Here is a 22,187-nt window from a genome sequence, read left to right as displayed (position 1 = left end):
AAGTCGATGACACTCCTCGCCAGTGCCCCAACGTCCTGTCTCGCAGCGTAGAGAATGGGAGCTAAGACAAATGGAGGCAATGGTGCGGATCGCACTCAACGGGATGGGCTCAAGGATGTAGGAATGGGTTCGGTTACCTCGTTCCAAGAAGAAGAGAGATTTGTAGTTTGGGGCAACGTGTGTGGTGTAATGGCTGAAGCGAGAACCTCCGGATTTCTCCCAAGCCATGATACATTGGCGTTGTAAGAAGGCCTCATTAACTTGGGAGTCGATCTACGCATCCTTGACCAAGTGACATGCATCCCATCTTCCAAACCATTTCTTGATATCAAGCATCCACCCCGAACTTAGTATTTTGCTCTTGCATGTCTTTTGAACCTTTTGACTTGCTTCATATGCGATTCTAGGAAGTCGATGCAAAGGGCTACGTTGTGTCTTACGCATGTACTCCACAACCCTTTCCATGCCCAAGACCTCAATGGGAAGCGATCCGGACTCAAGAAGTAAGAGCATGTAGGGTGTTTGTGTCTTGACTTGGAGAAAGTTGGTGAGAAAACACTTTTGGACATTCTCAAACTCTTTCCAAGTAGACTTCCCGATGCTTCCACCCCACACCTCCACTCCATAAAGAAGCACCGGTGTCACCAATGTGTCAAAGAGGTACTTTTTGAGAGCCCAACACTTGATCTCTCCTGCATTGCACATGTTCTCAAATGCATAATAAGCCCTCTTTCCGGCTTCCAAGCGACGCATTGCACAATCCTTCCATTTATGATTGGATGGAACCTCAAGGCCAAGGTACTTGAAGTGATCTACCACTTCAAGTTTCTCATTGTTGTATACAATGCATGGATTTTCGTCATTGAGGGTCTTTACAAGCATAACCTTGGTTTTGGATCCATTCACGATCAGCCCGCTATGTAGGCAAAAGCGTTCCAAGACACTCATAAGCTTTTGTGCATCTTCTAAGGTATGTGCCAAGAGCACTACATCATCGGCATAAAGCAAAAGCATGATCACCGCATTTCCAATCTTAACCTCTTCTATGCCTTCTTGCTGCATAAAATCAAGAACCATGTATTCCAATTCATCAATGAGTAGCCCAAAGAGGGTTGGGGAAAGTGGGCATCCTTGTTTGACACCAATAGTGCTTGCAAAAAATTCTGAAATTCCATCTCCCATACGTAATCGACATATCACTTTTTGGTAGATGCGAAAGACTGCATGCATAAATTCTCTCGGCACTTGAAGGCTTTGCATACGTCTCCAAAGATTTCCTCGCGGTACCATGTCAAAAGCTTTCTTGAAATCCACAAAGCAACAATACAACTTTTTTCCTTTCAATCGAGACGCTTCCATAAGAACTCGAAGAGTGACAAGGTGATCAATAGTGCTATGATGCTTTCGAAAACCTGCTTGGCCAAGCGCACGTTTGCCATTCTTTTCAGCCCATTCACTTATCTTCATCTCCATGATACATCCAAATAACTTTGCCATCAAAGAACCAACCATTATAGTGCGATAGTTGTTCACATTGTTTACATCTCCTCCTTTGTGCAAAGGTTTGATCCAATTTGCACTCCAATCATGAGGCATCCCATACTGAGAGAGAGAGATGGCTATGGCGGTGGGAGCTCAGCTATGACATTGAGAGGAAGATAACGGATATATAATTCTCAAGAAAGAGAGATATGGCTATGGCTTCTTAAGGGTGGTGGGGCAAAAGAGATAACTTTTCAGCAATGGAGCATATCAAGGAGAGCTATGGAAGCTTCGGCATGAAGAGAGAGATCCCCCCCCCCCCCCAAAAGGCCCCTAGGGTTATTGACAATTTCCCCCCCCACCTTCCTACCACTAGCAATTTCACTAGTAGTTAGCATGGGAAGCATCTCTTGATGATGTGGCAGTTCAAACGTCGACTTCACAGAATCTGAAGCCGTTGGTGCCAAAATGGTCTGCCATACCCTCCTGGTCGTAATTTGCTTCATGCTCACGCTCGTCCGAGACTCGCACATGCCGTACAAGATTTCCTCTCCCTCATGCCATGCCCCATCGTTTTTTTTCTCTTTATTCACATTCCAGCCTTAAGCCCCCATTGGGCGGCCTTCTCTATGGTGGGCATCCTCCCTTTGGGCATACATTGCCAAGTTTACATCAAAGTTTTGGACTTCTCTTTTCCAATCTATTGGGTCACAATTACCCTTCAACACAGCATATCATCCGCAGACAGATGGGCAGACTGAAAGAGTAAATCAAGTCATTGAGGACATTCTCAGGGCCTATTGTTCGCAAGAGCCAAAGAAGTGGTTACAATATCTTCCTTTGGTAGAATATGCTTATAATTCTTCCGAACACACAAGCATTGGAATGTCACCCTTTAAAGCTCTTTATGGATAGGACTCTTTGGCACCACTGAACTTCTCAGATCCAACCATCAGGGTAGAAGCCTCTAGGAAGATGTTAGAAGATATGGAAGCTCAGACTAGAGCTATTCGCCAAGACATTCATGCCGCTCAGGATAGACAAAAGCACTATACAGATAAGAACCGTTTGGAAAGAACTTTCAAAGAAGGAGATAAGGTTTTTCTGTGAGTCCGACCGAAGAAAAGTAACTTATCTCTAGGCAGATACAAGAAGCTAAGCCCAAGGTATTGTGGACCATTCGAGATCGTTAAAGTTGTGAGTGACCAGGCCTACAAGATAAAGTTACCTGCAAACTTAAAGGTTCATGATGTATTCCACGTCAGCTTACTCAAACCCTATATCCCTAATCCTGATCAACTCTTGGACTCAGATCAGATAGTCATGCCAACACAAGGAGTTCTCGAGCTCCAACCTGACTATATACTCAAAACAAGGGAAAGAAAGTTACGCAGCAAAACAATCACTGAGCATCTAGTAAAGTGAAAGGATTACCCCGAAGAAGATGCAACTTGGGAGGACGAACCAACTCTCATAAAAGATTACCCAAACACATTCTTGAGATGAGGACATCTCAAATTCTTCACGTTGGGGAGGTTGTAAGGTCTGTGACCCCGACCAAAAAGAGCACCATTGTACCATGGAATAAACATAATGGAAAAAGTTACTATTTTTAGCAGTTTTCTAAATTTTGTCGGTGCCATGATGTTTAGAATGTTATAAAGCTTCCAAGAGTGAGTTAAAATATATTTTTTGAAAAATTTCCAAAAATAGTAAGTTTTTGGTCACCCGACCCGTCTAGTTTTAACCATCTCGGAAAACTGCACCCGTACCCCGAATTTGGAAAAAATGCATTTTCGGACCCCGGGGGCTGCTAGATATGGCAGGTACTCGGACAAATACACCTTAATTAGAGCTTAGTATAGCAATTTATTGGATTAAATTCCGACTCGTATCGCCCGTTTTAGCCTAAAGTCAAAATTTCCTAAGGCTGTGCGGGGAGCACCGGGGCTCGGGGGCTGTGTGGGAACAGGTCCCAGGCCACTCAGAGCTTGCTTTAGCAACTAGGGGGCGCCCTCTTATCTCTAGGGAGTTGTGGGAGAGTTGCCATGCTTGAGAGAGAGTGTGAGAGTCAGTTAGACTATCTAACTGGACACTTGGTAGGCATGTAACTGGACTTACCATGCATGAAGTGAGTGCTCTTCAGATGCTTATAGCAGCTTGGGTTGATTTTCAGCAAGGGAGGGCCTATATAAGAGTGTGCTCACACACACACACACACACACACACACACACACACACACACACACACACACACACACACACACACACACACACACACACACACACACACACACACACACACACATATGCTCACACACCCAATCAGTACACACACACACACACACACACACTTACACACACACTTTGGGGAGGTGCTGTCGGCACACATAGTTTTTGGAGAAAAAGCAAAGGAGGGAAGTGCTGTCCGATTCTCATCTCGAGAACTCCATTGGATCAGAATTTCAAGTGGATCTCACCCTAATCACGGTAATATCGAATTTATTTCATGCTTTACTGCAAATCTCTCTATCATTCTCCTAATCTCGCAACTATTATGCTTAATCATAGCTAAATTACTCAATAGATGCTCTCTAATTATCCATATCATTAGTCTACTATATAATTCTTAATCTAATAGTTATACGATAAGTTAGGAAAGAACATATCCCTAAACATGTTGGAGAAGTCCAACGGAAACCTCGGCATTTGAATTGAAATGTATATTAAATTCTAAGTAGGAAAGAAAGGTTGTTGGATATACTGTTTAAAATAGGAAAGAATGTCTGCTAGGGAAAATTTAGCTCGGCATGCTCATTTCTATTTCCAATGTTGAAACTAGTCCTGATCCCCCTACTGATCACAGGGGGACGGCTCGCGATGATTTCGCAATAGCTAGAGTTACTAGCTTAGGGCCTCTATCCATGACTTGCGTTCTTTGCGGTGGATACCCACGTCTTGCGTTCTATGCGGTAGGAATGTCCATGTCGTGCGTTCTATGCGATGGACATACCTAGTTGTATGGGCAGCTAGGCGACAACGGCAGGAGTAAACTCTCACTGGAGGGGGGCTGTTGTACCTCCAGAACATTGGAATTTTAATTAACAAGTTTGAGTAGAATTTTACTAGAATTACTATCTTGGTGCTGCTTTGCAATACTGGTTGAAGGGCTGTCTTAATGAACCTTGTGAATTAGAACCTAATCAAGGAACTTATATGTTGAACAACCATTGTGGTAGTAATTACGACACACAAAGAAGTGTGAGTGTGGGGGTGGAAAGTGGGGACTTGGCTTAGGTTGCCAATGTCTATGAGAAGGGTGGTCCCGATTGGTCGAGAACTCTCCGTCCCCATAGTGTTATAAACCAACACTAGTAATACTCATTGCCCCAAGAGAGGCGAAGCCTCAAGTGTACGTGCCTCTGAAACATGGGGAAAAAGGCATCGAGACTTCTCTCCTCTTGGAAGGTGGATCTTAGGATCGCTAGATAAGTTAAGCACGCTTCCCCTATGAGGTGGAGCTAGATCTCGTTACTAGTATGCTCGAACTCGACTCATTTTGTGATGAGAGATCGTCCTCTAGATGAACCCTGAACCACTTTGTTTTCTTCCGCTATAGATCTAGTGGCCACCAGGTTTACCATCAGATCCCCTGTTTGAAACGGCGGGGTGGGGACCTCACAATTTGGATCACTTTTGAGGTATCTACCATCAAATTTTTAGGATTTTAGAGTTATGGTCGTTTTTGCCAAATTATGGTTTTCACCCTTTTTTCCCTCAATCTTTTAGCCCAAATTTGATGGTGGTAATCTCTACTTACCCTACTCCTAAGTACTGAAATGAAACATGAAACAAAAACAAACAAAACGGTACAAAATAAAGTCAAAACGGAAAATGGTACGGCACTCTGAAAGAATAGAGAAAATTGAAGAAGGAAATGCTTTTGGCTATCTCACTCACAACCCTCTTTACTTCTCAAGAATAGATCTAGCAAGTCCTCAACTTCTAAACTGTATCAAGCACTAAACCCTATGTCTAGCTGCTTCACTGCTAAGGTGTAAATGGAATGGAGAGACAAATCTTCAAAAAAGAATGCTCTAAATACACACTAGGTCACTCACCATCTATGGATCATATCCCCGAAAGCGGCGCCAATGTTAACGGGTCACCGCAACGGACGTCTGTAACATAGCTTTTTGGTACTAACATAGTGTCAATACTCAGAAAAGTGACTCGGATGGGGCACGGAGACTCTTTGAGATCGTCAATCTCAAGAAGGGAACCTAAACATGCAAACACAACAACTCTACAAGAAAACCAACACTCAATGATCAGAGAAATCTGCCTATGTCCTTTCTCACAGCTCTAGGTCATCATGCCATTTCGGCACTCGAACGGACTCGAAATGCAACGAAACTTTAAGAGGACGTCTAGGACACATAGGGCTTGTTTGCAATCCAAAAAGGTACCAGAATCATAATCCATCATGAAAAAGGTCATGAAAACTGCAACAGAACATGCTAGAAATATCGTCCTATGGTCTAAGAACACTCTTCTATGGTCAAAACGACTATAAACAATGATTTAAGCACTCAAATCCACAATTACAGCTCCCAGACACGTAGTTGCGAACCACAACAAAAATGACAATGCTTACACTTAATTTAAAGAGCAAAGAGAGAGGAACACAATGCAAGTTTCAAAACTGAAAATGGATTACCCAATCATTAGCAGCAATGATTACAAGTTTGGAGCAACTCGTAGCTTGAGCGTACGTACAGTAGAGCTCTTTCTCCTCTCTAAAGATAATCTTCCTTTCGCATTAAGGTTATTGACATTTATACCTAGGGACATTCCAAATGGCCAGTGGCCGGCTCACATGTACCTTTATAATTGTCATGAAAGATTTACAACTCAGGGAATTGACCGTCTACTGTAGAATTAGGGTTTACATAGAGTATCACTACACTAGCTCGGACAATTAATAGAGTACAAATGTGGTGTCCGGTTACGTGTCCGGCCAGGTGGATGCCCGTTTGATCTGTCCTCAAACAAAGTATTGTATTATAAAATGTCTCCCTTGATGGGGGAAACCTATAATACAAAGCCTTTTGGAGGGGGGACCGGCTCCATGTAAATCCGGTCCTCAATTGTTGTCAATAGCGTAATGTCTCTCTCTTTTTGAAGTATTGTTCATGCCTATCTAACTAGGTGTTATGCTTTTGTTGCTCTCTCCATCCAAGCACTCTTACTATGCTCATTAGGAATCCATTCTAATGAAATTCTCACTATTTCTATGTTAGTTTCTGCTACACACAAGTTGCTAGACCATTAAAAGTTACAATGTCTCTCTCGCGCAATGTTGTATCCCTCCTTTTGAGCTAATATTGTTACAAATCTATGCGCTTTTTCATTGCTTGCTGTTATGTGCTATAAACTAATGCATTGTTTTTCTTGTTGATGAGAGGAATCTTTAAATTAAGAACATCTTTTAATTTTTTTGAAGCCATTAAGAATACAAGTAAAAGGGTCACACTGGTCTTTAAAAAATAAAAAATGATAAAGTCATTAGGTTGAGTTTAACTGGAATCAGTGTTTGGAAAAGGATTGCCTCAGCTTAGCCTTGAGCCGGTTGAAAATCAAGACTAGCCGGTTACAAGCCATGGTAAAGGGAAGAAAAACAATGATATATGTGAGAAAATAGTTCAAAAATCTTGCAAATTTATGCTAGTATTTTCGGTTCGCTTCTTTGTGAGGAGAAAATTTGACCGATAGTCAATAAAAGAGACTTTCTCGAATATTGATTAAAATTAATTTATAGAATGCAAGAAAAGTCAAGCCAAATGAGGTTGTGAAATAAAAAGAACACATCAATGCGTGTATGCGTGTGTGTGTGTTAATCTATAGAATTTACTAGAATTATGAAAGGTGAAGCTTCACTTTAACATTCTAAAACAATAGAACGCAAGAAAAAGCACTTTAACATTCAAAACAATAGAATGCAAGAAAAAGCAAAACATGTCAGAATGCGAAAGGAAAGGTGAAACAAAAAGCTCCATTTACTATTTTAAAAATGAAATAACTTTTAAGGTAAATCTCAATCATTATTGAAAGTATGTCGAACTTAAACAAGTGACAAAATCACAAGGCCTGCCTATATATGAAACAAATAAAAAACATGAAAATGAAATAGAAAACTGTAAGGATGGTAATCATATTGATCCATAGAGAAAGTGATTTGCAGATTACATGACAAAATGTTGACCGCGATGAAGGATTAAAGAGTATCAAAGTGGTATTTTGATAGGATAAAGGAAAGCATAATGTATGGAATGATGGTTTCTTTTTGTGGAGAGGATGAGGGAAGGGAGAGATGAAGGGATGGAGGGGAGGGAGGAAGGGAGTGATTAGAATGATTTAGGAATCATAAGATGAGTGGATGAATGATCCAGCCAAAAGCAAAACCGTGTGCCTGCTATGAATGATGTAGGGGGATTTTTAATCCAAATGTGATCGAGTTTTGAGTTGTACACAGTCGTTACATCATGAATTTGTTGTGTGTAACCATGTGATTGGAGCTCTCTTTCCAAGTAATGATATTGATTGTTTGTGGGGTCATTGTCTACATTAAAGTACCCCATAATAACACTCATTCGTTTAGGATGTGATTGTTGTAGCAAGGTACAGAGTTGTGACACCAACGAGGCTGATGAGATTTTTGGAGATTTGTAGACGCATATGATTTCCCATTCAAGGTGTTCATGGATGCCTAAGACAACTTGAATGATCTCTATTCCTGGTGCAAGCACTGTGTTCGCAATTTGCAACTTCATGCAAGTCTTGTAGTAGATTGAAACACCTATTTTGTTGTGGTGATGGACATGATTAAACTCTGGTGCAAGATCATTGGAAGGATTTTTTTGTTTTGTTTCTTGAAGGCACAAAATGTCGGAACTTGCAAAATTCAAATCCTGTTTGATATGGGAGAGATATTTTTGACTAGAAACGATGTTCAATGATTGAATGATATGATGTGTGTGTTTGTATGCGAATGGAAATTTTGTGAAGTATTCCCATTTGGCTTCATTGCTAAGGCGATTAAGCTCATCAAGGACATTCTTGTCGACTTTGATTTGAGATGGTTGGATTGGATTGAGAAGGTGGAGGTTTGATGGATCTTTGATGTGAGAAAGAGCTGTGTAGACTAATCCATGTGAGTTTATTGATGTTGGATCAAAGGCCACTATGCTCATTGTCAAGCCTTGTGATCTATGGATAGTGCGTGCGTTGGCTGCCTGGATTGGAAATTGGGTTCGAGACACAATGTTGAATGCATTTTTCCCAACCTAAAATTCTTTTGTTGTTTGAAAAATTGGTGTTCATTGGGGGTCAATGGAAAGCGTGTTCAGGTGTTGGTGCACATGTTGTTGTTTGAAGCCTGTTGAGCGATCAAAAAACTCTATCCATGCAATAGGGGATGGAGGTTTGCTTTGCACAAGTTAGAGAATTCCATCTGCGCCATTCACAAGACCATCCGAGATATCGATATTCCCACCACAAATCTCAACAATCATTCCTGCTTTACGCTCCAAGGTCGAGGCTAAGCCTGCAGTGTTTTGTGGGGTGCTTGGCACGAAAAGTTTTTTTAAGCAAGTTTTATGATGGTTGTCCTTTGCATGGATAATGTATGCGTGAGTATGCAATTTCTAAAAAACAAGGTGGTTATGTGAGTCCTTCAAGTTATTGGTGAAGTACAAATGGGGTGTTGTTAATTCGTCAAAGACCTTATTGCAATGGTTGGTATTCAGGAGTAACAAATCCTCGTTTGTGTGTTTCGCTTTGCGCACTCTGTTGAGTACATCAATGAAGTCATTGTCTGATTGATGCATTGTTTTTGTCAGCTCATAGCATTTTATATGGGTGTGCCAGAACGAAGGTGAGAGTAGTTGCAGAGAATCTTGTGGTTCGCTAAATATCCAGCGGTCTCGAACTGGGCTTGCTTGGCATAAGTCACCACAAAAAATGACATCTAGCCCGCCGAACGGCTCTTCATGATTGTGTTTAATTGATCGTAGTCTTGTGTCTATGATCCACAAGAGTCTATTTCCAATCAAAGATGCTTCGTCAAACACAACTAGTTTGAGGTTTTTATAGAGCTGCGAGAGTTCGGCAAGACTTTCGGAAGAAAGAGAAGTGCTTGGTTGGAAGACAAGGGGCAAGCGCAATGCTGAGTGGATTGTTGTGCCTCCAAAGTTGAAAGTTGCTTTTCGTGTATATGCCATTAGCAATGTTGAGGGGAGTTCAACATCTAATTCAAGAGAGTTATTGTAGTGGCGGATCAAGCCTTGAATGATTGCTTGCAAAGTGAAAATTTTTCCTGTTCTTGCACCTCTAGTCAAAAAGAGATGGATTGGTTGAGTTGGTTGCAAGCGTTTCCTAGTCATGATGTCATAAAAAAGGGAGCATTGCTCAATGTTCAACTTGGAGATAAGTGAGTGGTATTCTTCATTGCACAATGCTAGTTTTTGAAATGTTGGGAAGGATCTTGTGGTTGGCTTCCTTGTTTGAATATCAAGGGCCGACTCATATTTGTAAGGCTCATTATGCTCAGATCTTGAGGATGAGGGCAATGAAAGTGTTTTAGTGCTTGTTGCTTCAAGTTCCAACTTACTATACTTTTGACGATTCCCATCTATAATTGTAAATTTTGTGGCATATTTGTCTTTCCAACGTTCAACACTTGTCTCAAAGGTTTTTTCATCGCCAATAAATGGGAGGAACAACAAACAAAGTTCATGGTAATGCTGCTCTTTGTCCTTCTCTACATTGAAGTTAGCGTACCGAATGATTCGAGGTTTCTTGGATTCATGAGTGGAGCCACGTACGTATTGGTAGTTCTTGCGTAATCAGCCAAGCATATGTGCGCTAGCTTATCTGAGCGCTGAGTGTATTTGGTCACAAGGTCGTAAAAAAAAATGCTTGTATCATCAGGATTCAAAGTGGTCAAAGTGGCTCTTCGTTTTAAGAGCAATGTGCGTTGGCTTTCAAAGTCTGCATTGATAAACACAAATTGTCTACTTGCACTATGTAAGGGCAATGAAAGAGAAATATATGTTGCTTGTTGTGATGTCATCTCTTGTGTGTTGATCAAAGCGTTGCCAATTTTTTTCAATCGATCTAACGTTGGCACATTTGTTTTCTTGCAATCTTGTAGTATGTTCTTGATGGTTTTGCTTGCAGTTGAGTCATTCTTAGTCATATATGATGTGCAATATGCAGCAGCGCCATGGCCGTTGAAAATAAATTGAATGTCAATGTTTGCATCCCATAGAAGACACATCTCTTTGTTGAAGTTGTTTGTGTAAATGTCCTTTGGATCTCTTTCCAAGAGCAGTGCTGGCTCTGTGATGCTTACAGAAAGGGATTGGTTGTATACTTCTTCCGTCATACCCAAAGAGGTCAACCATTCATTATATGACATAGTTGAATCATGTCCAAGAGCAAGAAATCGTTCTTCAATTCATTTTTTGTTGGCCAAGAGTACTTCTTTCTCTGTTTGGGATAATGTGGGTGGATATAGCACCAATGTTTCTCGAGAGGGAGGACGTGGGAAACCAAAGCGACACATGCTTTTGCGTTTTTTGCATGTTTTGCGATGAAAGTGAGTTTGTACGCCTCTAAGAGACTCATATAATACATTCATGTCAGTAGTGATATGTGTGTCAACAAAACGTATTGTATCATTATCTGGGGTACTACCAAAGAGAGGTGCATTTTTTACCCAAAGCAATCCATGATCATGTTGGCTGCCTCTATTTTGAAATTCAGTCACAAAAAAGTAATCCACTAATTCACCAAGGATGGTGTTATTGCGCTTCAACTCCTGTTTCATGGCTTGAAATCTATGCACATAGTATCGAGCTGTTGTGACAGGATCGCAATGGACAAGTGCACGTCTGAATGAAGCTTTGTTTGGGTAGTCTGCCTCTTTGATATGAGAATTCAATCTGCACAAACCATCTTTCAAAGGGTTCCATCTTTGCTCCGCACATGAAAATGTAACAAAGAAAGTTGGCTGGCCTAATTGACGGATCATTGCAAACACATTTCGCTTGAGCTTCACCTTGTAGTCGATTGATGTGCGCAGTGACTGGAAATCATGGTAACCAAGCTCAGATGATAGCAGTTGTTCAATGTTAGTGCTCGCCTGAACATCTTTTGCCTGCAATTGTCTACCCCACAATTTTCCCTTGCGCAAGCGCACCCAAATAGACCCAAGAACTTTTGCAATAATAATTTTCATTTTTTTGAATAAAAGATTTTCAATGTTGCTCGCAAATAGTCTATCCACATTCTGAAGCTCCCATTGCTCTATTTTTTGATATTTTTTCTTTGCCAACACATGATACTTTCTTCTTTGACCAAGAAACAATGTTGGAAATGACAACTCCTCACAAGATTCATCATCAAAAATGCTTAATGGACCAAATCCCTCACAAGGGGCTATACTTGCAACTTAAGAATTATGGTCCACAACTTGTTGTGCAGAGTAGATACCATGCACCAGAGTATCCGTAGGATTACTCTCATCGTCAATATCTTCTTGGGGTTGACTATAAGCAAGATCAGCATGGAGTGTGAAAGAAGATGACCAAGACATATCTATTGTAACACCATGATCAATGTACAACGGAGTGGCCAAAAGGTCGGCCAAAGCTTGGAGAACACAGTTTGGGCGCACAATGCCACTCAAATAAGCATGATCATATTCAAGCTTACGTTTAATTTCTACAAGGATAGAAGCTTGATCATCAGAAAAACGTGGCAACACCCTTTGAACTCGTGATAGGTCCGCCATTACATTAACAATGCTTCCACGCAAACCAAGTTGACCTTCGAATTTTAGCTCTCGAATTTGTGCGAATTGTATGCGCAAGGATACAGGACGACTCTCTACTGAATTCAATTTTTCTACGGAGGGTATTTTGCTATTGAATTGAAACTCTCTTTTCAAGCAAAACAATGGTTCTTCTTGTTTCTTCAACGTAGTCTTACATGAATAACACACTTGAAACTCTTTCTTTTGACCAATGACCATTGATTTTATTTGCTTGAGAAGAAAAAATTACACCTTTGACATGCTATGCAAACTATGGCGAAACAAGAGGGAACCACAGGAAGCACAAGCAAAAGCAGGGACATCTTCAATCGTCTTGACATACAAAAGAGTTCTACTATATGAAACTATAGACCTTCTTTGACAAATTCGCGATGACTTGGACCTGTTATAAATTTTTGTCTTCACTTGTTTGACACTAAAAGAGTTTGGAAACAATTGCAAAAACATAGATGCAATTTCTTGGACAGTGACATCATGAGTTTTGACAAGTGTTGTTAGACACAAGGTAGCTTCTTTACTTCATACACAACGTTTACGTTTGGGTGGATGATCTCCACACGGATACCATAAAAAACAGCCACGAAAATTTAACACCACAAAAGTTGGACAAGTGGACGAGGTTGCACATTCACGTGCACCGAAACAACGGACTTCATTTAAAACATCGCTTTGGTAAAAGTAGAGTTTGCACATTGCAAAGGACATCTTGCAAAACAAAGTTACTAAGTGCACACTTAGCATCATTGACGAATTCGGACTACCTAAAAGCGACGTCAAAAATTACTTTTGATTAAAAGAAGGTGTTCGTACATCAACAATCCAAGGTTCAACCCACACTTTCAAAATATCTTCGTTTTTTAGTTCTATTTGCTCCAGAATTTCATTCACAATTTTGGATTCAAGACATTGCAAAGAGAGGGACAAGTGAAAACCGTGAAGCAAACTTAGCAAAACATTTTTGTTCTCTGGAAAATTAGAAGTAAATATAGGATCAACATGTAGATTTTTGCCATCTGCGTACAAAATGATATCATATGCCATTGTTCCAAAAAGGGAAACCTTGATATCAAGAACACAAACTAGGCGCCCTTGAATGCAGTAAACTGTCCCGCCTTGTCAATAGTGAACCAACCAGCCTTTTTGAAGTTCAAGAGTGAAGATTTTAACTCTACCAAGCTTTGATCAAAGAGATGCAAGAACGGAAGAGAAAATCCAAGAACAGAATCAACTACAGCTCCTTGCAAGATGACAGAAACAACCTCTCCATCTTGGGGATATAATTTAGCGGGCAACACAGGCTGCTTGGTGATTGTAGAGAGTCTGCCATAAGAGTAGCAAAATGGGTTACTCGCTTGCCGGCTCACATTGAGACCTTTGCACACACCGCACGAGTATTTGACATCCAAACTATTCACACTCACAATCTCCAACGTACCAAACACCTGCAAATTCAACAATGACCATCAAAACAACATAAACTCATTTTTTACTAATATATGCAGACACATCAATTACCTTCTTCCCAAAGCCTAGGTTCGTGACTTGTTTCAACAAGTATTCTTGGAAGACACTAGCCAAAGAGAGAGGAAGCGGGCACAAGATAGTAGCTTCAACTACACTAACGGTGTTTGATAGATGCTTGAAGACATTGATGTTACGAGCGACACATGAGTAGTATCCAACTTCTTTTACTTCGTGCACCATAAACTGATAGTCAACCCGTCCAGTAGGGACAAAGAGAAGCTGCCATCAAAATGCAAACATGAACAAAGATACATTTGTGTTGCAAAGAAGCTTTATCAACACTCACACTAGCTTGATCGCTTGTTGAAGGTCCATCTGCCACAGTTAAGCGAAAGCTAGGAGTGCCATCGCTTTTAACAACATTCTCTATTTTGACAACAATAAAGGCAACTGTTGAAACAAATTCAGCAGCACTTGTGCTTTGAGAGAACAACTCTTTGATTTTCTGCTCAGGATAAAGTTGAAGGCAGCAGTCAAAAGCCTCGGCTTTGACAACCAAAGTCGTAGCATCAGCATATAAAGCCCACTAGCAAGTTCCATCGTCCTTGGCAGCTGCCCTTTTCACACATGCACCCTCAAGGCGAACAAAGTCATTGACAACAAAGGACTCAATAAACTCTGAAAGGTAGATCTCAGTCACAACAAATGTTACTGTATGACGAGATTCCCTGTCTAGAAGATCCACACGAAGATATCTACCATAGGTAGACTTTGGAATCTTGTAAGTTCCGTACTTACATAGGACTTTTCCTTCTAGAGCAAACCTAAAATTCGCAGTCTCAGATAATTCAGAAATTGCCAAAGTTCTCAAAGCAGGGGTTATGGTCAATTGTGAGTTGAAAGATTCAGCATTAAGCTCCTCTTTCCCTTCTGAAGTGTTCTTAATCAAAGAAGATGAGAATGAAGAATCTGCCAAGCATCTAGATGCTTTACCTATCAAAAAGCATTAGATAAGAACGGAGTGAGACTAACCATAAAAACAAGTTGTAAATTTTACCTCTAACAGAGATCAAAGCCTTTTTTATAGCTAAAGATGAAGCCTTGGTCAGTTTTGCTCTAGGACTGAGCTTCTTGCCAAGCGGAGATTCGGATGACTGTTTTTTGTTTTGAGATAACGGTGACACGACAGCGGCTGTGTTGACCTGGCTACGAAGCTGTGTGTTAATCACAGCAAGCGATCCTAAGTCCGGTGGTACACTCAAGGGAAAATTGTCGAAGTTAACATTTAAATAAAATTGCTCATGTCAATGCTCTAAGTCATGCTCATCACAGCTCATAAAACAACAAACAGATACAAATACTAACCATCCATAGGAATATCCATTAGGTAGGTGAAAGCAAGCTTGGTTCTAACCAAAGCTTTCAACAAACAAACGTGAGCTTGAGACTTGCACAGCTAGTGTACATAAGAGTTCTTGTTATATAGGAGGAGGAGGAAGAGAATTTATAAAAGGTTATGTTACTATGATGAGAGAGTTAATGTCTTCACTCCTAACAAGGACAGCTTTAGTAAAGAGTAAGAATGATGGTAAGTAGTAGGCAACTACCAAGAAAGATGACCAAGATATAACTCCACTTTTCTTTTTCATCATTGATAAACATATTGCAAGGAAGGAAGAGACAACTATCACTTCACGTTTCTTTTCATGATAAAAGTAGTTTTAAAAATTTTCTTTTTTATATAAGCTAAAAATTAAAAAAAAAATAAAAATTCAAATTTTAATTATGTTAATATTTAAGGATACGAGAATTCTGTAATGACTTCAATTGTACTTTTAAAAATTGTATGCAACTATGATGCAATTATAAAACTATTATATATTGTGGTGTGGGTGTCCGACCACCCGGTGTGGGCGGACATGTAGGCAAGTTCTTGGCATGTAGCCGGTATCGTTCCTATAAAGATAGGCTGTCGACTATTGAGGAGGCAGACCTAGTTTGCAGTACAGCGATCTCTCTCTCTCTCTCTCTCTCTCTCTATATATATATATATATATATATATATATATATATAGATATATATATATATATATAGCCTCATGTGACGTGTACGTCACATTGGTGGAGGAGACAGACAATTTCTAACTGATTTCTGGTAGTTCTTGGTTTCTTGCTTTGCATAGCTATGGAGTTTGCCATCGAGCCAGACTAGGAACTATGAGCCGTTCTCATCTCTACAGTCACCCAAAGCTCACATCCGCCCTATCTCTTCCAGGTCCTAAGCCCTGGCATCCCCTACAGTACTTTCTCATGTAATTTCACCAGTTGCAATTTCGCTACCCTACAAAGCAGACTCTCATAGGCCCTCGAAGATCATCGCACGTAAACCTGCGATTCCAGTACTTCTTAGCTCTAATCCTAAGAAGGCCAAGCCTCCTGCTGCCAAGAAGCCCAAGACGGAGTCACTTCATCCCAACTACTTCTAGATGATCAACAAAGCTATTGATCTGGCATTGAAGGAGAGAACAGGCTCATGCCAGATCGCCATTAGAAAGTCTAAGTGCAAGAGTGTTTTTCCCGCAAAGTTTAATAAAATTCAAGGAGTCCTATAAGCTCTCACCAGAAGTGAAGAAGGCAGCCCCCAAAAAGTTAGCACCCAAAGACGCTAAACCTACTGCAACCAAGAAAGGCGACAAGAAGAAGAAGGCAAAAAAACACTACGACTAATTCTGTGGACGGGGTTGTGAGGACTGCCGAGGTGCACTCAGATGGTAGTGACAAGCCTTCTATTATGCAGGGTTGCTAGAAGCCCAAAAAGCCTGAACAGAAACTCAAGAAGCACCCTACGCAATCAGGTCTCACGTTGGGTGCTGAGGTGACACAATCAAAGGTCGAATTCTGGCCATTTATACAAATTTGGCACGCTGCATGTCGCCAATCCGTTCTGGAAAGTGCTACTGAAGCTTACCATGCAATTCTATCTACATACAATTCCAACAGAGCAGTGGCTGGCTGGTTAATGCATTTGGATTTTCATGAGTGTTTCTTGCAGCAACCTACGATCAGCTTATAGCTCTACACAACCTATTCTCTCAAGATATTTTGTTCTTTTGGTTTACTAGTGTTTTTCAAACATTTCTTTTTCAGTATGCTCAAGGAGATGGGAGTGGCTGCAACTTTGTTGGAGAGGTGCCCTGTCTTTATGCTCTCATAGTTATCATACAAAAGCACACAGTCCATCCTTTCTTTATGTTTTTAGTGATAGTTTTTTCACTTGGAGCTCATTTTGCAATCTAGTATTTGCTATCATCACACACCAAACCCCTTTCGGGAAGGATGCATGTCGCAAAATTTTATCTCTTTGATTGCCGCTGGTCGTTCCTCGTCTTGTCCATTACATTTGGATAGCGACCTAATGTTTGCATAAGCGAGAGGTACGAGTTCCATGCTTTGATGATGTCGGCATGATGTCACGTCTAGCCCCCAAGTTCAGTCCCCTAGCCCCTAAGCCGCTGTATGATCATTCCCCCCGATGAGGCGTTGGAGTTGATCGCTTCATGTTTAGTCCCTTTCTAGTCCTAACTTGTAAAAAGATGTTCAACTTTTTCTCCCTAAGGGGGGAGGTGTGGTGTGGGTGTCCGACCACCTGGTGTGGGCGGACATGTAGGCATGTCATAAAATCTAATATCTGACCAACCCAAATGATTTTCTCATATTAAACTGATCATTTAATGTGGGAGAATAAACAGGAACAAGGGTTAAGATATAGATGATCTTATAGATCTATTTAAGCACGGGGCCAAAGTAAAGGGGCCCATATGAGAAAATGTCTATCAAAGAGAAAGGTTAACTAATGGAGAAAAAGACCTTAGGGTTGTCTTCATTAAAGCCTCCAAAGGTAAGTGTTAAAAGCTTTAGCACATAGTCTTTAAAATTATACTCTTTAGTCACTAAAGTGCAAGCAGGCAAGGGGGTAGCTTGCTTAAGCTAGGGCTGTGCTTAAGCAGGGGGGCTGCCTGCTTACCAAGTTCAAAATACTTGCTATTCAAGAGGGGGAGAGCCCTACAAAGGGGGGGGGGGGGGGGGGGGGGGTAGATAGTAAGTGAGCACCTCACCAAGGACCCATACCCTTATGAAAGGAAAGGGGCCACTTGTCAAGTGTAGAGACACACTACTCAAGCAGGTAGGGGGTGTGCTTAAGCAGGGGCTGTGCTTAAGCAAGGGGGGTGCTAGCTTAGCCTCACAAAGATAAAGAAGGACACTTTTCAAGAGGCTACACACCTTGCCCCAATGGGAGCCCAGCTCTCTCTCTCACACTCATTTGAGTCTCCCACAAGCTCTCTCTCCTTCATTCTTCCCTTCACACACTCTTGTGAAGCAAGGATTCCATCTCCTTCTCCAAGCTTGAGAAGTTGAGTGCCTACTACCACAAGCTCTTGGCTATGGATGCAATTCCACACAAGAGAATGCTTATGCTTGCTTATCAATCTCTCTAATCTCCATTAAATCTATGCTAAGCTATGCTACAAGAGCTATGAGTGATTATGTGCAAGGGGTTATTTCTTTCTAGTAGAGCTACTTCTACTTCTCTCTTCTTCCTCACTCCCTGCTAGCTCTCCTCACCTTTCATGGTGTTTGAGGTCTTGGGATTGAGGCTGGGCATTTTTCAAGCTCATGCTAATCATGTTTATTGTTGTAGTTATGTTAATGCTTGGTGAGTGAAGCTTACCATCTTCATCTCATCAAGAAGGTCTCAAGGAACACAAACAGTTGTATTGTAAACAAGTCTTCCGCCATGGAAGAATCTATAATACAAATGCCTATTGGAGGGGGGACCGGCTCCAACTAATCCAGTCCTCTATTGGTTTCAATTTCTCTAAACTCTCACTCTCTTTTACAAGTATTGATCATGCCATGTTAATGAAGTAATGTGTTAAGTGTTGCTCTCTCTATCCAAGCACTTTCCTTCTCACTATATATCTACCCACTAAAGAATACCCAAGGAAATGCTCAATATGTTATTTACTTTCCGCTTCAACTCAAGTTAAAAGGCTAATTTCATTACATTGGTATCAGAGCATTTGGTTTCTCTTTTCTTGCTTAAGAAGAGAGGTCCTTAAGTAGCCTATAAATGGTTGATGTTGTTAATTATAATAGGGTAAGTGGAACTGGGATCTAATATCGGTTTTGTGAAGCCCAGTATGTGGGGGATGGTGCACACCTCGGGAGCTTTGGACTTAATAATGGAGTCTTTTTAGAATTGCCTACGGCTTTACCATTATTGAGCCATAAGAAGTCCGAAAGGAGCTAGCCCTTGGCAATTATGCTATGTTAGACCTACTCCTCTACTCTCTATAATTAACCACTTTAAGCCATGGGTGTAGATACTTAAGAGCCAATTTTCAGAGGCTAAGAGGAGTGGCAACTAAGGTTTTGAATCGCCAAAGCATACACTAAGTACATACATAAATCTGTTAACATGGCTGACAATAATCAAGAGAGTAGAATGAACATAGATAGTTTTGATTTTGCACATGAAGGTGCTAATGATGATGCTCCCATGTTTGTGAATTATCTCGTCACTAGGTTACAGCAAGCTATGGGCAACCCTGTTTTGCAAGCCGAAGTTACTCAACAACTTCGTGCTTATGGAATTTCCCTTCCTCTCCAAGAGGAGAGAGAGCTTAGGAGGCCTCTTGAAGAGACCCCCAAAAGAAGACTCTCTCCCATTAGAGAGGAGGAACCCAAGGAGCAAAAAAGCAATGAAAGTTTCAGTTCCTCTGAAGATGTGGCTCCACGAAGACGGCGGTCTAGACGATCGTCTACTCCTCCCAAGAGGAGAAGAGCAACCCATAGTCCTTCTCCTCATCACTCTGAAAGGCAAGAGAGGAAACAAAGGAAGAAAAGAGCTAGGAAGAGGTCACCCTCTTCTCCTTCTTCTTCACCTTCCTCCTCTTCCGATGAAAGTTATGGCTATTCTCCTAGAGAATACAAGAGGGGAGGACATCGCAAAGCATTTCCTGCATGGCGAAGTTCACAAAAGCTAAAGAAGTTGAAGGAGGGAGGAAAGAGTATCTCTTTTCTCACCTACGATGGCACCTTTGGCGCTACCGACAAAGTGTTGGCCTTCATCCAACAATTTGATGCGGCCTTTGGGGACGAGGGCTTCACAGAGTCCTCCAAGCTACACCATGTAGCTATGCACTTCCAAAAATCATCTCGTCAATGGTGGGTTAGCCTTCGTGGAAATGGAGAAGCCCCAAAGACATGGAAAACTCTACGAGTTTCCATCATGAAGCAATTTCTTCCAAGTGATACTAAAGATAAAGTTCTTACCGAATGGCGCGGTTTGAAGCTTCTCTCTCATGAGTCTATCAACAAGTATGTAGACAAGTTTTGGGATTTACATCTCAAAGCTACTGTCTTTCAAAAGATAGACTTTGCCGAGCAAAGACAGCAATTCTGTGCGGGATTACCTGAAGAGATGGCCGAATACAGCAACTCTCAACGGCCCCGTACTATTACCGAAGTAATCCACCACACCATGGTTGCTTCACGCATCAATTTCCATCAAGGGGCTAGACGTAATGTCAAACCCATGGAAAACAAAGATAAAAATGATGCAAAGGGGAAAACCAATGCTCAAAACAATTCCCAAGTCACTTCCAACAACAACAACAACAACAATCGGTCCAAGGAGAAGGGAGTTTACAAAGGTAAAAAAAAACTCTCTCCTGAAGAGCTTGAAGCTTTTCGCAAGGACCATAAGTGTTTCAAGTGTGGGGAGCAAGGACATGGCTATCGTTCTTGCCCCAAGAAGAATACTCGCAATGAGACTCCTAGGGCTTCCACCATCGAAGCTCCAAAAGAGGATGCTCATTGCAAAGGATCATCACTCTCCTATGCTTGGGGAAAGGTAAGAGAGCATGATGCCTTCATCTTGTTTGACCCTGGCTCTACTCTCAACTTCATATCAATAGAGTTGGCCACCAAGTTGGGCATTCAAGCTTTTGAGATGGGAGATATAGTAGTGGTTGATGCATCTTTCAAGGGACAACAAGCCTCCGTTACTCCCTTGATTGGGAAGTTGAGGCTTCATGTCCAAAGCTATGTCGACAAAGAAGACTTCTTCATCTCTCCTCTCCAACATCAGGATGTTATCCTAGGGGCACCATGGTTTGATCGCATGGCTGCCAACATGAAGTTCCCTGAAAGGAGAATTTACTTCACCTACAGGGGAAAGAACATGTATATAGATGCTAGTGAGCGTGGTTGCACTATTCCACTTGTAAATCCTCTTGCTTTTGATAAGTCAATGAAGAGCTCAGTTTCTGCGTACATGATTTTGTCAAAGAGTCTCTAAAAGATACTAATGTTTCATCAAATGTAAATGATAGGAATCAAGAAGAGTTAGACTTATCTAATTTTCTAAAAGGATTCCAAGATGTGTTCATCGATGATATCCCTATGGACTTACCTCCAAAACGAGGGGATGATGACCATCGCATTGAGCTCCTTCCTGGAAGCTCACCACGTAACAAGCCTCATTATCGAGTCTCACAAGCTCAACAAGAGGAGATCTTGAGGCAAGTACAAGAGCTGGTAGACAAAGGGATGGTGAGGCCTAGTTCCTCTCCCTTTTGTTCTCCAGTCCTTTTAGTGCAAAAGAAAGATGGTACATACCATATGTGTGTGGACTATTGAGCACTAAACCATATCACTATCAAAAACAGATTTCCCGTACCTCGGGTAGAAGATCTGTTTGGTAAGCTACAAGGCTCTACCTACTTTATTAGGATTGACCTTAAGAGTGGCTATCATCAAATAAGGATAGTGGATGAAGATATCTTAAAGACCGCGTTTCGCACAACGTTTGGTCTTTATGAATATCTAGTCATGCCTTTTGGCTTGACTAATGCACCAGCTACGTTCAATCGTTTAATGGAGAAAATTTTTAGACCATATCGCAAATTCACTGGAGTGTTCTTTGATGATATCATCATCTACTCCAAGTCTTTGGAGGAACATAAACAACATCTCCAAGTGATTTTTCAAGCATTGAGAGAGAACAAGCTTTATCTCAACCAAAAGAAAAGCGAATTCTTCCTTCAAGAGATTCAATACCTAGGTCATATTATCTCTCACGATGGTATCCGTATGGATCCATCAAAGTTAGAGGTAATAAAATCATGGCCTAACCCAAGAAATCTACATGAGCTAAGAAGCTTTATTGGTATGTGCGCATACTATAGACGCTTCATAGCAAAATTCTCTCAAGTAGCAGGACCACTACACGACTTAACTAAGAAGAACGTTAAGTTTGTATGGACTGCTAAGGAGC

The 22,187-nt window shown here is 41.2% G+C and overlaps 1 protein-coding gene across 1 annotated transcript; it reads right to left on the bottom strand.

Annotated features, from left to right (window-relative positions):
* Positions 1-13,461: 13,461 nt before the first annotated feature.
* Positions 13,462-14,086, bottom strand: LOC147420918 (uncharacterized). Its single transcript, XM_086504751.1, has 3 exons — positions 13,898-14,086; positions 13,763-13,824; positions 13,462-13,702 (listed from the first exon to the last, which is right to left on the bottom strand). Exons 1-3 carry the CDS (start codon positions 14,084-14,086, stop codon positions 13,462-13,464), a joined length of 492 nt encoding a protein of 163 aa, XP_086360877.1.
* Positions 14,087-22,187: the final 8,101 nt, after the last annotated feature.

Source organism: Adiantum capillus-veneris, chromosome 28, assembly GCF_014529385.1.
Source record: "Adiantum capillus-veneris isolate H3 chromosome 28, ASM1452938v2, whole genome shotgun sequence".
NCBI classification, from domain to species: domain Eukaryota; kingdom Viridiplantae; phylum Streptophyta; class Polypodiopsida; order Polypodiales; family Pteridaceae; genus Adiantum; species Adiantum capillus-veneris.
This window is presented reverse-complemented; position numbering and strand designations above follow the sequence as displayed.

Excerpts from the sequence above, each read along its gene's own strand:
- LOC147420918 (XM_086504751.1), bottom strand. The coding sequence starts at position 14,086 with ATGGTGCACGAAGTAAAAGAAGTTGGATACTACTCATGTGTCGCTCGT. Across the intron at positions 13,825-13,897 it reads ACCTAGGCTTTGGGAAGAAG|GTGTTTGGTACGTTGGAGAT; the intron begins GTAATTGATGTG and ends TTGAATTTGCAG. Across the intron at positions 13,703-13,762 it reads GTCAAATACTCGTGCGGTGT|ACTCTCTACAATCACCAAGC; the intron begins GTGCAAAGGTCT and ends CTCTTATGGCAG.